At 37.2% G+C, this 18,808-nt stretch overlaps 1 protein-coding gene across 1 annotated transcript in view; it reads left to right on the forward strand.

Annotated features, from left to right (window-relative positions):
- The window catches only part of ZDHHC2 (zinc finger DHHC-type palmitoyltransferase 2), a 35,169-nt gene that overhangs the window by 6,772 nt on the left and 9,589 nt on the right, over positions 1–18,808 (forward strand). The window contains exons 2-8 of the mRNA XM_030947915.1: positions 3,529–3,555; positions 6,570–6,664; positions 9,517–9,637; positions 10,310–10,379; positions 11,940–11,972; positions 16,769–16,889; positions 17,656–17,788. Of these exons, the coding sequence (XP_030803775.1) occupies positions 3,534–3,555; positions 6,570–6,664; positions 9,517–9,637; positions 10,310–10,379; positions 11,940–11,972; positions 16,769–16,889; positions 17,656–17,788 (595 nt within the window). The 5' untranslated portion in view covers positions 3,529–3,533. The remainder of the gene's footprint in view (positions 1–3,528; positions 3,556–6,569; positions 6,665–9,516; positions 9,638–10,309; positions 10,380–11,939; positions 11,973–16,768; positions 16,890–17,655; positions 17,789–18,808) is intronic.

The following is an 18,808-nucleotide window of genomic DNA, read 5'->3' on the forward strand; positions in this document are numbered from 1 at the left end:
TGTGCTATTCAGAAGGCAGGGAAAATAGCAAACATTTCTTTGATCAAATACAAAATTAGAGGATTTTTTTCATTATAGAAAATAATTTTCCATGTTCTTAAATAGTACCATTTTAGTGTGATCTTAGGGTAAACATCTTGTAGTTACTCTAAGAGTCTTTGTATCATGGTCATTCAACAAACTGAGAAAGTTTAAAGCTTTAGGAGAAAATTAGGAGAGAGTTTGCTTTGTAAGAGTCATTTTTTCCTGTTGGTCAGTTCTGCCACATTGGTGCAAAACAAAAGGTCCTCCCACTCTCTCCTCCTCCCTCCCCCTCAAAAAAGCCAGCAACCAATCCAAAAAAACCCCAACGAACCAAAAAAAGCCCACATCTTCATTTCCTCTCTAGCGCTGTTGTATTGCAGATGCTTGCATGAGGACTGGTACTTCACTTCATGCAGGTGTTTGGATGTCTTGCGTAGTTCCTTTCTGTCACTGTCTGTGGGAATGCTTGTTGGGCAGTGCAGCCAGGCTCCTTGTAAACACCACTTGCAATATGTGTGGAGAAAAATGATGGTAAGATTGAAGGTACTGGCATCTCTTTTCAGCCTGGTTCCTCTCTGCTTTGGTCTCTTACAGTGGTTGCAGCTCAGGAGTGTATGAAATAACTTCTGATTTATACTCGGTGGTATAAGAAATTAAAATGACAAGATACATATATTAAAAAAAACCCAAAACCCAAAAACATGTTCTCACCCTCCTGAGGTTAACTGGGCTTCTTGGCACTTGTGTTTTAGCCTTCATGGTCCTGACTGTCAGGGGCATTTGGGTTCCAAGCTAGATACTGCAAAAGCTGAGAAAACAGTCCTCTGTGCAGGTGTAGACTCTGAGGAGTGCATTTCCTTCTGGACGTGGACAGGAATTTTGAAAAAATTGAAAAAAAGCTTTAGGTTTGCTGTCTGGTAGAAATGACTAAATTTGGATTTGCCTGTCCTTTACTTATAGGCGTTGTGGAAAATTTAGACGTCTCAGACACATTAGTAAATACATTTTATCCAGAGATAAGGGGTGGAAAAAAGATTACAATTGCTTTCACAGCAGTGTTCTGTGGCATTCCCTTGTAAGGAGAGGAAAATACCACAAATTATTGTGAAGGTTGGTTTAATAGATTTTGTTTTGAAACTGGTGATTCTGCAATGTGTGCTTGGCTGTGACTTTTTAATTAGCAGAGAGTATTTACTCCAGGAAGGCTGGCAAAATTTCTGCATGCTTTGCTGACCTTTCCAAATGGAGAAAGAAAATCAGAATTTGAATAGTGGCTAATTTGTCTTAATCTGAGGACTCCATCACTTTTAAATTGCATATTAGCTCTGAAGATGTCTTTTGTTTTGTAAACACTCATCTGGTGGATAGCTGTTTTCTTACAATTTTACAATTCTTTAGCATTACTGTAGGGGAGCATGTCTACGTCTTAGAGTCAAATGTATATCCGTGTTCCTTCAGATTTCTCTAGCAGTTGTCTAGGTGGATATTCAGCTTATCAAATTCTAAAGAGTTCAGAAAACTGAGGCCAGAATGTAGTTTACTTTATAGTGGCTTATGCAACTTCTGTGGTATCTTTATGATTTTTTTGAGGAGCTTTATAAACACAGTTGTTTACTGCTTTCCTTCAGGTAAGGTAGATGCTTGTTTTGCTGGAGCTATAGTCAAATCTCCATTTTAATACACCTATTTTGTAATTGCAGAATTGTGGAATAATTCATGTTTGAGAGGACCTCAGCTCATCTAGTCCAACCTCCTGATCAAATCAGGGCTAGGTGTGAGGTCACACCAGGTTCTTCAGGGTTTTATTGGCTTGAGTCTTGAAAAACTTCCCTGGTGGAGGCTGTGCACCATGTCTGGACAGCTTCCTCTGCTGGTGAATGGTTCTCATAGTGGAAATGTTTTTCCTTGTATCAGACCTGATCCTTTCATTTCAATTTACACTTTCTGGCTCTTGTCATCCCACCCTGTGCCAGTAAGAAGAGCCCAGCTCCCCAGTGCCTCCCTGGGGGCCCTGGGAGGCCCTCCCAAAACCATGTCTTCTCTAGGGCTGACAAGCCCTGGCTGTGCAGCCTCTCTTTAGAGGATGAGCCCCTGCCAGCTTCATCACTTCCTCCTGGACTTGTCTCTGTTATGTTGGGGGGCCCAAATCCCAGCAGGGTTCTGGGTTGGTCTGATGAATGCTGCACAGAGGGGGATAAACCCTTCCCTTGGCTGAGCAGCCAGTAGTGCCCTGCTGAGGTACCCATGTGCCTGGTGGCCCTTTCTGCTGCCCACCAGCAACCCCATGGCTTCTTCCAGGGAGCTGCTCCAGCCCAGCAGTCCCCAGGCTGTGTGATTGCAGGGGGTTGCTTCTTCACAGGTGCAGGACTTTGTCTTTGCCCTCATGAATTTCATAAGGGTGTGAATTTCATTGGTTCATTCCCCCAGCCTGTCGTGGTCCCTCTCAATGGAAGTCCTGCATGTACCAGCTGCTGTCCCCAGGGTGGTGTCTTCTGCAGACTTGTAAGTGTTCACTCTCTCAGAGCATTAGTTAAGGTGTTAAGCAGCACTGGGGCCATGGTCCACCCTTGCAATGTGCAGGATGGATTTAAATGCTGGCTTTAGCTCAGTCACCAAGCCTGTGTTTGATCCATCAGTCAGATGGCATGGCTCTTTGGATTTCCTGTAGGAGTTGCCTTGTGCCTGCTGCTTGAACATCAGCCTGGTGCAATCATTTTTATTATTTATCCACTCATCACAAGAGTGGATGAGAGCTCTATCTATCTACTGTCCTGTTGTAGGCGCCAGTGTATCACAGCATGTAGACTGCTTAACTGGGATGGATAAATGTGTGGTGGAGTGGTTTGGGTGAAATGAGTTTTTGATCTTGGGAGTTTCTGATCTCTCTGTGATACCTGTTGTGGGATAGTTACTTTTAAATAATGACCAGGAGAAGAAAATGCAGTTACTGATATGTGATATCTGTGTGCTCCCTTCTATGCCTGACACACTTGCCCTTTCTCACTCTCTTACTGTCTTGTAATCTGTGGGCAATTTCTTAAAGGAAATGCAACTTTTGTCTACTTTAAGTTTTTATGCTTTGAAGATCTAAGGTATCACCAAATATTGCTGTCGAAACCAGTTCTGGAGTCTGATACCTCCGCTTCAAGAACAGAACATAAAGAGTGAAGCCTGTGCAACCACAGTTAGAAGAAATAACTGCTCTTCAGAGATGGCTTTTCTTGGATTAAACTTTGGCAGCTTCAGATAGCTGGAGGTCCTAGTTATTAGGAAATGAGCCTGGGAAGAGGAGCCAAAAAAACCTTACAAGCAATTGATACTGGGTACTTATTCTCATGGTAAATGTACACAGCACAAAAGCTTCATAGTGTGTGACCTTAAACATGTATTGTTTGATGATTACTCTTCCATCTTTGGCTGAAAAAAAAAAGTTTAAATACTGAGTTACATCATTTGCTATTTAAACACAGGTTTTTATTATCTTCCTTTTTTCTTTTTTTTCAGTGACAATGACAAATATTGGAGAAAAAGGTAAGATTTTTATTAGCTGTTTATAGGTGTAATTCATATATCATTCATATATCAGTATATAGAACAGTACTTGACTAGTAGAATTGAGAAACAGTCAAACTTACAAGAATAGATTTGTACTTGTTTTGTTCCTCAGCACCTTTTAGTATCTTGTAATTTCTGAATATCGCCATAGCCATTACAAATAAAGGAGAGAAAAATTAGAAATGTTTTTAATTTACTCACTGGTTTTCTGATATGTCAACTAAAACAATCCTTACATTCTGGTGTTAAAAAATTTATTCATAATATGGAAAGCTCTTGTAAAAGCAGGATTGTAAAACCTCATGTAAAAGCAGCGTATTTGTGTAGATGCAACACACTTAAATGTGAGATGATTTTTTTCTATATTTTCTTTTTAATGCTTTTTAAGAAATAGAATCATTCAGATATGTAGCCTTCTCAGAATATAATAAAACTGCCTAGTTAGCAGTCACTACAGTTCCTTCCCTGAGACTGTAGCACGGTTAGATTGTTTTTTCCAGATGCTATTTTAATACTACAGCACAACATGGAAGTGTAAAGTGTGGAGCTGCAGAGCTTTTGGAGGAAGAGCTTTTAATGTTTGTGTAATTCCAGCATACTTTATTAAGTCATTGGTAACCCCCTCACTTAGAAAACATGTTTGTCAATTAAGAAATTTGCTTGAAAAACTTTTTCTCAGTTCAGGGATCTCATCCCCCATAAGAGTGTAGAAGTGTTATCTGCAGGCTTTGAATTTCAGTTTCTTGCTGCTCCATACTCTGTGGGAGGGGAAAAGAAAGTGAGTTGATGGGCATTGCTCACAAAACACATTAGAATTATCTGCAAAATGTGTTGGGGAACATTAAATTTCCTTCTTTTCACTCAAGGCCTTGGTGGGCTTTGGCCAGTCAGAAGAAACGTACCCTGGCTATACTTCTGCCCTAAGATTTTTCAGGAGTGAAAACTGGGGCTCAGCTGTACTACAGGTTACCCCCAATTTCCAGGCAACTCTAGCTGTGCTAGCTAGCTGTAAATTGGTTGCCTTCAAGCAAGGAGTGCACCATCCCTTTGGGCTGGGATTTGTTTTGTTTGGTTGAGTTGGGGTTTTTTCGGTTGCTTGGTTGGTTGATTGGTTTTGGGGTTTTTTTCCAGAAAACATGTAAAATAGAAAGGCTTCTGCCAGGGAGGAGCAGACAGCTCTTCTTTAACTGCCTCAAGTGCAATGAAGTTCTTGTGTTGGACTCTCAGCAGCCACGGGCCCAGTGGAGCGGCTGGGTATGCCAGGGTCTCCATCCCAGTGCAGGGAAGCTGGTGGCTTGGTAACCTGGGAGGAGTGACCAGACAGGGGCCAGGCTGGGGAGCTGAGGTTCAAGATCAAACAAAATGAGCTCAAGGCTTTTTCAGACTTCAAAGGGAAAACCTTGGATAATGTCTTTAGGTGTTAGGCACTTTTTTTTTTTAATATATGAATGTCAGTCAGTCACTGAGGAGTTTTTTTGCAACAATAAAATGCTTAATGCAGATCAGTAAGTGCATCATGTACAAAACTGAGGTAAATTGTCCTACTTTGCTCTCACTATATGCCATGAATATACTGTTGTTTAAAAAAAATACTGATTTTGTTTGAGTAAATCAGTTTTTTTTAGAGCTTATAGAAATATTCTGATAAAAGTGGGGACTGTTCCTGTCCAGATGCTTATGCAATGACAAAATGGTAATTTAGTGTATTGTGTTTTGTGTGGAGTCCAGCTCTATCACTTATTTATGCTGATAAGATTTTTCTTTCTGTTTATAGACATGTCATATGACTCTTTGCCCCTGTCATCCCAAAAGCTTTGTATAGAGTCACTCCTCAGATTCTATTAGCTTTTGTTTATTATTTTTAAAAGCTTAGTGAATAAGTATTTACAAGGTTCCTGCTATTTCAATAAACAAACTTCAACATGAAAAATATTTATTCAGTGTTACTTTTAAGGCAAAATTGCAAAAAGTAAGAACATACCAGACCACTGTTCCTGCATTTTTATGCACCATCATGCATGTGTTATAAAGAATTCTCTAGCCCTGAATAATATGACATATAAAAATACCCCATGAACTGACCATACAAGAGCAGTATTTCAGATCCTGGAGTTAAAGTACACAGGTTTCCCATGATGACACTTTTGAGGATATGAATTTGTGGAAAAATACTCTTTTCTTGTCATTAAAGTAAGTTAATCAGGGGATATGAATTTGTGATTTGCTGTTTACTGTAGTGAATTGCTTACTAGGGTGAGGGCTTTTAAGTGGAAATACCTATCAACCTACGGCAGATTCTTTGGAAAAGTTACTGTTCCCTTCTGTATTCTAGTTAAAAAACAGCATGGTAGATTTTGATTCTCTTCTATTAAAAAAAATAAGAATAAATGCTGACTGGCTGTGAAGAATAGTAAGTAGTGAATGAACACTTGAATTTAAAGGACCTGTAGGTTTTAAAAACCACCCAAGCGTTGTCCCTTCTAAAATCCAGGAAAACAAATTAAATGGATGTGCTTACTGCTCAGGTATCATGTTCATATTCACCCCAAGACTCCCTCACACTTGTCATTGTCCCCTTACATCCTTTGGGGGGTTGGGGCTTTGGCTGGGTGGAGGCAGAGTGGGAGTTGGCATGGCTAGCAGTCTCCCTACAGTATCTAGAATGCCAAAAGGCAGAGATGCATCAGTTAATTAGGGTTTAATAAATGTGTTATGGAGACTGCTTGCTAATTAATGATGGGGCTTAAATAGGCTATTAAGCATTTTCCTCAAACTTCTGTAATCTATGTAGACTGTATCATGACCTTCCCCACACAGTTTGCATTTGTCTTATGTAAAGTTGCAGTGCAGTATTTTTGTGGCAAAGCTTTTTCAGAGCCTCTGTTATTTACATCTGTTACAGAACTATCTGTGATGCCTACAGGCACTATTTGTAAGTACTACAGTATCACTGGTCTGTTTGTATTAATTCTGTTCCCTTCTGATTTTAGTTGTGTGCCTGGTTGCTTACCACATATTTTTCATGCTGTTCGTCTGGTCATATTGGAAAACAATCTTTACGCTACCAATGAATCCTTCAAAAGAAGTAAGATAACTTTTGTTTATGAAATAGCCTAGCCAAATGTCTGATTTTGTAGTGTTTGAACAGCTTGGTCTCTGATCTCATGTAGTTTTACACTCTGTAGGAAAACACAAATGGCAGTTACAGCTTCTTAGTAGGAGTCAGATTGCAATCAGTGTAGTGACCAAGACAAAAAAAGTGACCATTTCTCTAATTTTTAATAGATATTTTAAAATGAGATATTTATGGTAGAAAAAAAAATCCTGTCCAGTTGAAAAATATGAGTTATTTGAACTAGCAGCCTGAATCTTTGCCTTGGGAATATCAGACTTTTACATGGGCAAAAATATATTTCCCTGTGTTTAAGACTTATATTTGTCAGCATCTGTCTGTTGTTCTCTGAACTAAAACTTCTTCCCCATCTGTTTTGATATGAAGATGCTTTTGGATTGTGGTGGGAGTGCACGTTAGGTTAGCTGATGGTGGGAAGCCACAGCTGGCTGAGCAGGAGGGGAGCTGGTAAAGAACAGGCACATGAAAAAAGAGATCTGGGAAGGTTCTTCATCAGTGGCCCCAGTGGAAGTTCTGCCTGTGCAGCTTTTTGTAGCTAGCACAATTCTTTGACCTCTTCCATTCTGTCTTTGTACAGAAACCCCTGAGTCCTCAGTAGGTGCTCTGAGGTCAGGAGGAACCATGCTGTGCCTGTCCTGTAGTTGGAAATACCCACAAAGCAAACACTTACTTTGGCATGGACTCAACTCTAGCTCAACCTAAAATGAATAGCTTGTGATTTCTATTGTCTGCTGTGTGGAGATCCCTTTCCAAATAGTTTTCATTCACTACTAGAATATGTAATTGGGAAAGCAAGTAAATAATTCAGACTAATTGCCATCTTCACTGGGGTTCACACTGGAGTCTTTACTATAGCCTGGGTGGGTAGGAACAAAATAAGTTAAAAACCTGTTTCATTTGGAAATTATATAGCACAATGTGTGCATGTATATGACGACTGTACTGATAATTAGAAGGGTTTTCAAATCATTGGGCTGATACCAATGAAAGCATTTTGACAAATCCTGCTGATGATAGTACAGTTCCAAATCCATCATACAATGCTACTGGAGGATTTCAAATGGAGTAGGAAAAACATTGTAGTTGAGTAATAGAAAGCAATGTGTGGTGTTCCTATGTTATTTGAATTTACATTGTGTTGCTGGCAGTAAGTGATATCTTTGTTGTTCCATGTCTTTTTCCTATTCTACTAGAGCAGTATTTTAAAAATTGAATTAGGGTAGTGTGCAATGTTAAGTTACTGATTGGCTTCCATTTTATAGGATAAGTCTGCAAATAGAAAAAGATGTATTTTCAGGTGAACTGAGCTAGCAAATACTCATTTGAAGACTGAAAAACAAGCTTTTGCATTTTGTTTTCATGAATACTGCAGCTGGTGCAAACCACACAGCTTCCTTCTAAGCTTATTTCAAGCTTTTACATGTAAAGTAGGTTTTGATGGATTTTACTGTAGTGTGTGCTGCTCTTTACTTGTGCATACCAGCTTTATACAAGCACTGCATGAAGATGGGAGTGAAAATAGGTACTCAGGCACGAAGGTTTTAGATGCAGGACTACGCTGAGGAGCAATAAAAGAAAGATGGAGCAGTAGCTCTGTTTGCATCAAATAAGCATTTGATAAAAAGTATTCTAAACTAAGTTTCTGTAGTGAGAAATCTTATGTATCCAAATGTAAATCAACTCAGATGTTGGTAAGAGTGTTCTTGCTAGGGGAAAAAATGGTGGCCTGAGAAACTCAAGTTAAACAGTGAATATCCAGCTTCAGCTGGAAGTCTGTGGGCTTTGTCAGGAAGGGTGGAGTGGTGCCTTCTCTATGGAAGTGAGAATAGGCTCCTAGCTGCATGTTTCTGTCTGCTTTCTTATTTTTGCATGCATCACTTTTTTTTAGGAAAGAAAAATCAATATTATTGTAATGACTAGCCTTCCTGTAAACGTAAATACTATGCAGAGGGCTTCTGCTTCTGGCACAGGATAGAGACAGCTCTTCCTGCCAAATGTGAACTTCTTTTCAAAGGTGATTTTGTATCCTCTTTCTCTGATAGAGATACCAAAAACCTCTGCCTGTTTCTAGAAGCTACAGTGACAAAGCTGGCCACGTTGCTGTGTTGCAGAGGACTTTGGAGTTTAAGAAATTGGTAGTATTTCATGTATACTGAGCATCTCTTTCAGTATTTTTTACCTTTTCAGCACTTTCTAGAGCCATGTTTGTTATTGTTTTGAGCAGTGACAGAAGCTGCCATTTTCTTCAGGCAGATATTCAAGATATGGTTATTTTACCATACAAGACCCGTCTCTTCCTTCTCTCAACCAGTCTCTAAAGTAAAAACACATCCTAACACCTGCACAAAGAGAACAGTAGTGACAAAGAATAAAAGGGAAAATGCCAGACAGCAGGAGAGAAATAAAGTTGTCTTTTCTGATATCACTAGTAGTGTATTTTCCTTTAGTTAAACACTGACATCCCTGCATTATATTGACTAGTTAATATTTGGCATTACAGAAGTAAATTGAGGCATTTCAGAGGAATTATAAGGTCTTGATCTTTCTCTTGAAGAATGTTGCTTAATACTACTGGAAGTGTTCAGCATTGCCTCTATACCAAATCAGAAGTGTTTTTAATTTTGTCTTTAGCTGCCATAAAATGAATTAGCTGTTGTGGGAACACTGGGTTATTTGCTGTAATACCCTGTACGTGTTGCTAATCCATCTTTATGTAATGAATATTTATTCCTCTTTACACATCTACAGTTACATATTTAACTTGGAATTTTCTAATATTTCTTTGATTTTAAAAATTATTACAGTTTCATCTATCATATTCAGACAAGGAGTCCCTAGAGAGGGAGCCTAGAGGTGAATCCCAGCAAGAAGTCTTAAGACGAGCAGCCAAGGATCTTCCTATCTATACACGGACAATGTCTGGAGGTAAATAAATGTTCCGGACACTAACAAAGGCAGGGTCTTGATGTACTACTCAACCTAATTAAAAAAGAGTTTTCAAGGGTTTGGATTGAAGGGAAGAAGTGTTTTTCATATTTCATAAAATAATAGAGTGGTTCACTGCCTGCATGTCATACATAGCTAGACAGATCACAGTATGAAACTGTTACTGTTTTATTTGTTGGTCATTCAGTTGCAAGAACAAAAGATCTTCCAAACTAAGAGTTAATCTAACCCTATTCATATTGTCAATTTTTGAATGCTGGCTAGCTAAGCAAATCCAAGAGATAATCTCACATAATAAATTAAAGCTGTTGGAATAATAGCTGAAAATAGATATATTGTTGAACAGTCTTTAACATTTTTCCAGCCTAGTGAGGGTTTTGTAGGTTTTGTTGGTTGGTTGTTTTGCAGAGCTATAAGGCTTGGGAAAAAAAGTAGATTAGTATGGTTAGCAGAGATGGCAAAAATGGAGCTTTTTGGATTCAGTCTGATACAATCAGCATTGCAAGAATGCTTTGGTATTTGCTGATCATGCTGAAAGGCTTTCCTGGGGGTTCTGCTGGGCTGGCTGATAGTATTCACTTTTGCACAGAATTCAGAGATCAAAATGTGTAAATTTACATTGAAATCTAATCTTGGAACTTTTTTCTTTAGCAATCAGATACTGTGACAGATGCCATCTTGTGAAACCAGATCGTTGCCATCACTGTTCAGTATGTGACAAGTAAGAATATCCTTAAATAAGTGATTTTCTGAATTAATCAATTTTTCTTTCTTAGCATAGAAGCCTTTATTTTTTATGAATAGATTTTTCAGGCTTAATATTTTGGCAGATACACTTTCCCTCCCTTAGATTTTCCTTTTCTAGATTTAGTTTTCATTTGCTTATTTCTAAGGAAGCCTGTAGCTTAGTCTGATTCATTTCATGACTCCCTTGATGCCATGGATTACATGGTCTTATACATTCTTTACATAATGGTTAAAAATTATAAATATTAATGAAGAAATTTCCTTAAGAATGTAACCAAAAATAGCTGATTTAAAAAATGTACTTCTTTTGTTAGAATCTGAATAAGCATCACTACTCATCTCAATCTAATCATGATGTCACTTACATCTTACCTGAGGTAATACACTTCATATCCTATTTTTTACTGGATAACTTGTAGGTTACTTTTGTTTAAAGAAAGGAACAGCCAAACATTTTCCCACTTCTAACTAAAGCCATAAAATTAAGTTGTTTGTCTTGCACACAAGGAAGTTCTTATCTATACTCTCCAGAAGTCTGATTGCTTTCTAATTTAATCTTTCTTTTGGCTGTTCTCTCTGACCCTTCTCCAGTTAGTTTGGATGTCTGTTTCCTCACTCTGGCCCCCCTGTGCTTTATATTTCTAACTTTGAGAGAAGACATTTCTTCCAAGGGAGGTTTATTCTTAGCTTTAAGGCTGTTCCAAAACCTCTTCACCTGATCAAATGCTACAACACGATGGTGAGGTGGAGAAGACCTTGCTTTGTCCAGGAAAGCAGCAGAGGCAGTGAAAGAGAGGCAGAGTTGAGGCAGGAAGAGCATCTTGTGTTGTATGGAATGGTGGTTGCAGTGTAAAGATAGGAACATAGTAATGTGTGTTTATAGTGAAGAAAAAAGGTGCCTTGTTATCCAGAAAATGTGAGTGAAATTTAAAGAATGCAATTAGTTAAAATATTTTGAAGAATACCTTTATTTTGTCCTTACCTTACCAAAATTTGCTCATTTCAATCATATCTGATTTTCTTGTGAACATTTTATTAATGGAGAACTATTAATTGCAAAAGTGTTTGGGATTTTTCATATAAGATAATGTCTTAGAAACCTTTTGCATAGAAAGATGTATTTATTTATAAAAAAACCAGACCATGTTCTTAGAAATATATTTAGATGTATCACTACATAATAATTGAATTAGCCCAGTTTCTAAGGTTCTGCCAGAAAATAAACAGTAGTTGAAAATCCTATTCAAATTGAGGACTAAATGATAAAGTTGGCCAAATCCTGTAGACTGCATTTTCTTAAATCATAAGTTCTTGACTCATCAAATGTTTACAGTTTGGCTTATCTGCCATTTCTGCAGTTCCCTTGTGGGTAAACTGTATTATGTGAATTTATTAAATAGATTACATAACACATAGTAAATATAGATAATTCTTAATCTGTAGGTAAATAATTTAAATCTGGCATGTAACTTTGCTTCTGACTTTTGTTTTTTCTTTTGGTGATAACTTGGAATTCTGCTGGGGCTTTTTAAAGATGTATTTTGAAAATGGATCATCACTGCCCTTGGTGAGTGTACTATTGGTTTTCTTTTCTTATGTTCTGATTTGGTAAAATATACTTTTGTGGGGCCTGCCATGATGATGATGCTTCAGCATTCCTAGAGTTAGATGCGTATGTGAGGTTACTGGTCTTGCAGAACTGTTGGAGTTATTTACTGAGTGTCTTCTTTTGTGTTGTGACATACAGAAGGAAGTTCAAACATAATTTTTCTTGGACCTTTGAGTTAGGTACCTCTTTATGCTTTTACAAGTATGGATGAAGTAGACTTCTGATCAGTGAGAGCTTCTTTTAAGAATTACATCTTTTCTTCGTTGAGTTTGAATATTACTGTGCTTTAGTTGCATTGAAGGGTGAAGTGCTACCCTAGGTTTAAAACTAAAGGGCAAGGCTGTGTCTAGTTCCTTTTACCAAAGCTCCCAGGACAGCTGGGGTGGGCTTGCTGGAAACACCAGGTTAGCACTTTCAGTTTTATGGGTTCTTTGTTTTCTTTGATACTTTCTCCCCTCTGCCTCCCTAGCTTTGCTGCCGTGTCAGCCCACACAGTGGTTTTGTTCTGTCTTTTCTTAGCAGCCCTTGGAACCAGTGGTTAGAAGGATGTATAATTAGTTTTATGTCAGTTTGGCAGGTGTATCTCACAGAAATAATTAAAGATAATTGCTTAGTAAGGTCCAAGTTTAGAGGATTAAGTAGTACATGGCAGTTCTTCGCCATACAAAATGATCAGAAAAGAAGAATCCCCTGTGTTGGACAAACTGATTGGTAGATGGTTCTAAGCAGTTGTTTTGACACTTTCTTATATCAAATTCTAGGACAGAGGAGGCTCTGTCCTGGGGCAGGAAGTGGTGCTGGGGTCCCCCTGTTTCTCTTGGACCTGACTACAGCATCTGCCATAATGTAATTTGATTTTAAGCATCTCATCTTATTTTGCATCTCCATGGTAGATACAATTGAAACAAATAGTTAGCAGTGTAGGGTAGAGTTTTTGTGCTGTAGGGATAATCAGCATGTGAAAATTGAGGATGTTCAGTAATAGTAGTGTGCTTCTTAAAAAAAATCACAAACAACAACAACAAACAGAGACACAAACAGGTAAAACCATTGAATGTGGAACAAATTTCTTAGAACAAAAAAGACAGTTTCCTTTTTTCAGCTTTTTTAATAGCTGCCTTGTTGAAAACTAAGCAAAACAGTAAACAGTTGCCAGGCTATTTTTGACAAAATATCAGTGAAAATTCTCAATATGACTATTATTATTCAGTATTATAAACACTTCTTATAAGCTCTGTGGTCTCTTCAGGATATTTTGTGCTTTTATGTCTTAAGACATTTACATGAAATTGTCCTTCATGAAAGCTTCAATTTCAGAATAAAAATCCAAATAACAGATTATAAACACTACTTAGGTTTTGTGTAAAGGGACAGTGAAGTGTTATTTCACTAGGGCAGAAACTTCTAGAAAAACTCTGTTTTCCTCTCAGTAGCATTTGCTTACTATACATGTTTGCACTCTTCTTAATCTAACAACATAAACATACCCAGTTTGAGAGAGTATTTACACTGCTCATTGGTTTTAATCTAATGAGCAATGGGTGCAAAAAACAAAAATAAAAATAGAGAAGGTAATTGAAAGATGTGTAATGCTTCTTGATGGAGAGGTGTTCCTTTTGTATTCCAATTAACAGAAATGCATTAGAAAAAGAGATATTGTGTGTTTTTTCCTAATTTGAGCAGATGTTCACCATTCCTTGCTCAACCTAAAAAAAAAGAACTATGTGGAAGAGATGACAGTTTTGAAATACTGCAGAAGTGCTGATCAAGCTTTATCGTTTCCTGTAAAGACCCATGTTCAGAGGTTCTTAGGGAAATATATGGCTATCTTGCCAACAAAAGTAAGGGTGCAGCTCAGTATAATGGACAGGCTTTAGCCTCTCTGAACATCATTAGGTTCTGCTTTGGTTTTCATGTTGCCATTTTTTGGTGGGAGCAAGTTGGATGGGAAGGAAGGGGGAAAGAACTCACGTGATGCTTACAGAGAGCAGGGAAAGAGCAGTGAGAGCTGTCTCTCTAATTTAATTTTAATATTCTGCCAGGAGGAGGATTTCTGGAGAGAGGATGGGTAAAAATAACCTATGGAAAGTAAGATGAAGCTCTTGGAAGGCAAAGGTAATGAGAGGTTGTCATGTCCTAGCCCCAAGTCAGCTGTCTTCCGCTCTCTGGGAGGCTTCATTTTGGCTGTCACTCCTGCACTAATGGAAGCGCTGTGATAAACAGAAATATTTAATGCTAACTGCCCACTAACTACTCTGAAAGGTTTAAGTGATGCATTGGGGATTTCTAGTGCTGCTGCTCCTCACTGTATAGAGATGGACCCGCAGGTGGGAATCCAATGGCTTGAGGCATCACCAAAAATATTGTTTGTATATAACAGTCTTAGTACTAACGAGGTGCATTTAGGAATACCTTTGGAATAATTCAAAACAGCTCTCCTTTATCTTTTGAGTGATCCAAATAGTTAGCATCTCCTGGATTCTGTGATGGTTTTTGTAAGCTGAGTTGCATCACCTTCAGTGCCTTGTAAATTATTTCTTTGCCTGGCATTTTCAGTAAACTAGCCCCTCAGACAGGAGTGATATATAATTTTTTGTAGTTGAAAATGGAGCATTTAAAATGTTAGCTGTAATCCAAATTGTTATTCTGGACTGTTCTGACTGTATGAATGTTTCACTGCAATATCATACCATTATTATACCAGCTGGTTGTTGGTATATTTATCAGTTTTACTCTTTCTCAGAAATGTTAGCGTTCAAACCTAACCACTGTTCTTGAGGTTTGAGATTTGATGCCACATGCTCAAACAGTACAATTATGAAACCTTGGTGTTTACCTTCTCTTCAGTGTTCTGATGAAGAAGATTCTTTTCCAGTAAGACCTTTGCAGTCTGGAGCCTTGTCAAATTTGAAGGGAGCCTAATAACTTATGCAAGTTTATTTTGACACGTGTGCCAGGTGCCATTGTGCAAAACAACAGTTACAAAGAAATCTATCTTTGATACAAGAAATTTCATCTTTGGGGAATAACATTTCACTTGATATTTCTTTTCTCACATCAAACAGTGTCTTAAGTAATAAGAGTTCAAAAATAAGTATCCTGAAAGGAAAGTAGGATTATCATAGAAAACTTGAACCTGAATTGCTTGCAGTTTATCCTGGAATTGCTTACTTTGACATATATAATGAAAAAGCCCACTTCACTGTGGAGAATTTTATCTTTAGTTTTCAATAAGAATAATGAAGAGCTTACAAATATATCTTCTTTTTATTTAATTAGAACAATCTGTTGTGAGTGCTTAACTGTAGTTAATATGAATGCTTAGCTATTGCTGCATCTTTAAATAAAAATGCAAAATCTAATATTTAGCCAAGATGTTATGTTTTGTCTAAACAAAACATAGAGCAAACTGACCCAACCCGCTACCCACCCTGAGAATGGGTAACAGTAAGGTACAGTGAAATTTTCTTTGCTATTTTAAGATTTTACCCTTATCTGATTAGCATGTGTTATGCCATTAGCATCACCATCTCCCTAAAGAAGAGAACAATTGTGGTAACCTGTCCTGCACTTCTGGAAGCTAAAGCTGAGCCTCCCTACACATTCCTTTTTTTTTTCTTTTAAAAGAATTATTTATCAATACACAAGTATCTTTATGGATGTAGTCTTCTCTTAATTGGCTGATCTTTTTGACAGCCAATTGAATTGACAGTATCAGTTAGATTTTTTTTTAAACTCATATGAAGACTTATGTCAAGGTTAGTGCAAAGATAATTTTGATTAGCTTCTCAATGCAACCAAATAAAAGAGGAAGCAGTTTACCAATAAACTGCCCATGGGGAGTGCTCCAGTATTTTTTCATTTTGGTGGGTGGAATATCATTATGTGTTTAATAGCACTCTAAAATTCATAATACTTAGTATGTTATCTCTAATGGGGAGCTACTATGGCACTAAAAGCACCCTCATCATCATATTGTATACTAGTTGCTCATTATTATGTATAAAAATCTTTGCAAATGGGAGGCAGGTGATCTTTAAGCCCATAAGTGAAAATGATAAAATGAGATTAATTTTAACATTTAGATGTGTTTCTAATGTCTTATTCCCTGTCATGTTGTTAGTGGTATGGAATGTTTTCTATTCCAGAGTAGCATTTCTCTCATTTTATGTAAATATAAATATTTTTAGGAATCTTGTATGAATGCTCTTATGTTTGAGAATCTTACTAAGAAGTTTTATAGTATGAGAAGTTTAAGTATATAGTATGATTAATGAAGGAGGATCTGGATTAAATGAGACTGCTTTTATTCTCACAAAATTCAGTCAAGTTTCAGTTCCTGGCTTGCTACTGTCCCTGTTGACATACAGTATGCCTAATGGTATAACATGGATACTTAGCTGCAAACTTAAAAAAAAAGTCAACTGCAACCACATTTACATCAGATGTGCTGAAAAGTTTCATGCTGTAAGTGAAAATATAATTTCAGTAAGCTGTTGAAAGCAGTGTTACCTGGTAAAGTTGTTTGGGCTTTTTTGTGGTGGTGGTGTTTTGATTTGGGTTACTGCACTAGTTTGCAAATTGAAGGTAAATCCATTCCAGTAGCTTGAGGCAGCAGAGATAGGAAGTAAAACTTGGTTTACATGCTGGTATAAATGTTTTTAGAGTAAATAAGTTTCATTTAAACTGGATGAAAGCAAAGAAAACTTTCATGACATTTCATTCTTATATGTTTATTTGTTTGTTTTTATCAGGGTGAACAACTGTGTAGGATTCTCCAATTACAAATTTTTTCTTCTCTTCTTGGCTTACTCGCTGCTGTATTGCCTTTTCATTGCTGCGACAGATTTGCAGTACTTTATCAAGTTTTGGACAGTAAGTACTCTGATTTACATGCTGTCTTAAAGTGTGTGGAGTTACTGCTGTGCAAGAAATCTAACATTCTAAGGGGATCTACAGAAAAGCTAAAGAGAGACATTTTTACAAGGACATGTAGTGATAGGACAAGGAGAAATGGCTTTAAGCTGAAAAAGGGCAGATATTGATTAGATATTACAAAGAAATTCTTTACTGTGAGGGTGGTGAGGCACGGGAACAGGTTGCCCAGAGGAGTTATTGATTCCCCATTCCTGGAATTGTTCCAGACCAGGCTGGATGGGGCTTTGAGGAACCTGGTCTAGCTGAAGGTGCCCCTGTCCAAGGTGGGGCGTTGGGAACTAAATGATTGTTAAGATCCCTTCCAAGCCAAGGCATTGTGTGATTCCATGGCATTGCATTATAAGCTAGTAACTCCTAATGTCATGTACAAAAGTATAGCCTATATATGCAAATATAGCCTTCATTTTTTTCAAATCATTCTTCTCTAAAAGACAATTCAAAGTTCAGAAATAAATTTCAGATTCTTGCTCTCAGTATTTATCATTTCCCAAGAAAGGGCCTGTTTCTTTAACTTAGATTCTGTCACCAACCTAATTGCATGGCTGTGTGTACATAGAAGGTATATAATCCATTTATTGATACTCTTGTTGTGTGGTGTATTTGTCTGTGTGCTGAATTTGATTTGGCTGAATAGGGGATTATTAATAATCAAATGAAATAGCTATTTCCCCAATTCTAATGGCTTTTTTTTTTTAATTTTCAGAATGGCCTTCCTGATACTCAAGCCAAGTTCCACATCATGTTTTTATTCTTTGCTGCAGCTATGTTTTCTGTCAGTTTGTCTTCTCTCTTTGGGTATCACTGTTGGCTTGTCAGCAAGAATAAATCTACATTAGGTAAGTAGATTTAATCTTTCTGTGTTTGACAGCAAAAAATAAATAATAAATGTATCTTATATGCATGGGTGTAATGGAGGAAGTGGGAAATTCTACACTGATCCTTCCTGATCTTGGTTAGAAGACTCCCAAGTTCTTCCGTTCCATGGAAATTTTGACTCTTTCTTTTGCCCCAAAGGGCCAAGTTTATTAATAAACTTAACATTATTCCTCTCAATGCTTTCCACCCAGAGTTTGTTGACAGAAAAGGAATAAACTAAAAAAAATTAAATAAAATCAAGATAAATTCCTAATAAATGTTAGATGGACTACTGCTTGCTCGCACACATAATGCTTGAATGCACGTGTGTCTGATCACAAAACTTAATAAATAAAGTCCAGAAGACTTCAGTGCCTGTTCTCTATTGCATGCTGGACTGTAATAATGCCAATTTGCAATATAGTCATTAAAATTTCTAAATCTCTAAATGCTTTCCTGTTGACGTAAGCTGATTTAAAGTAGGCCAATGAATTGACCTGTTCTTTCCTGGTTTTGGATTTGTTAATAATGATTAATGATGATTTTGGTGATTAACGGAAAACTTTGAAAAAAGGTATCTGTATCAATGGAAGAAAGCTTGTTTACTTCAAGATTTCCTCTAGGATTTTTGAGTTTCTTCAGTATTCTAACAAATTATTGACTTTCAACAATTTTTTACTGGTATTAATTTCTACCTAGGTATAAGTAGGGAAAAGTTTTATTAAATATGCTTATTTGAACAGAAATAAATTAGTGTTCTGTTTATAAACTGGTCTTTTAATTTTAGTGCAAAAAATTTGTTCAGAGGTAATCATAACACATTACACTTCTAATTCAACATTTTGTGTTTTCAAAACAAATGGTATCCCATACTGGTAATATAAATGTTTTCTGCATACTTAAGTTACTCAAAAAGATCTGGGTGTCTCTTCCCATTTTACTTCGGGAAATTGCTCAATATGTGAAGCCTTAAAAACGCAGTAATTTGGTAATGAAGCCAT

This window comes from Camarhynchus parvulus, chromosome 4 (assembly GCF_901933205.1).
Source record: "Camarhynchus parvulus chromosome 4, STF_HiC, whole genome shotgun sequence".
Classification (NCBI taxonomy): domain Eukaryota; kingdom Metazoa; phylum Chordata; class Aves; order Passeriformes; family Thraupidae; genus Camarhynchus; species Camarhynchus parvulus.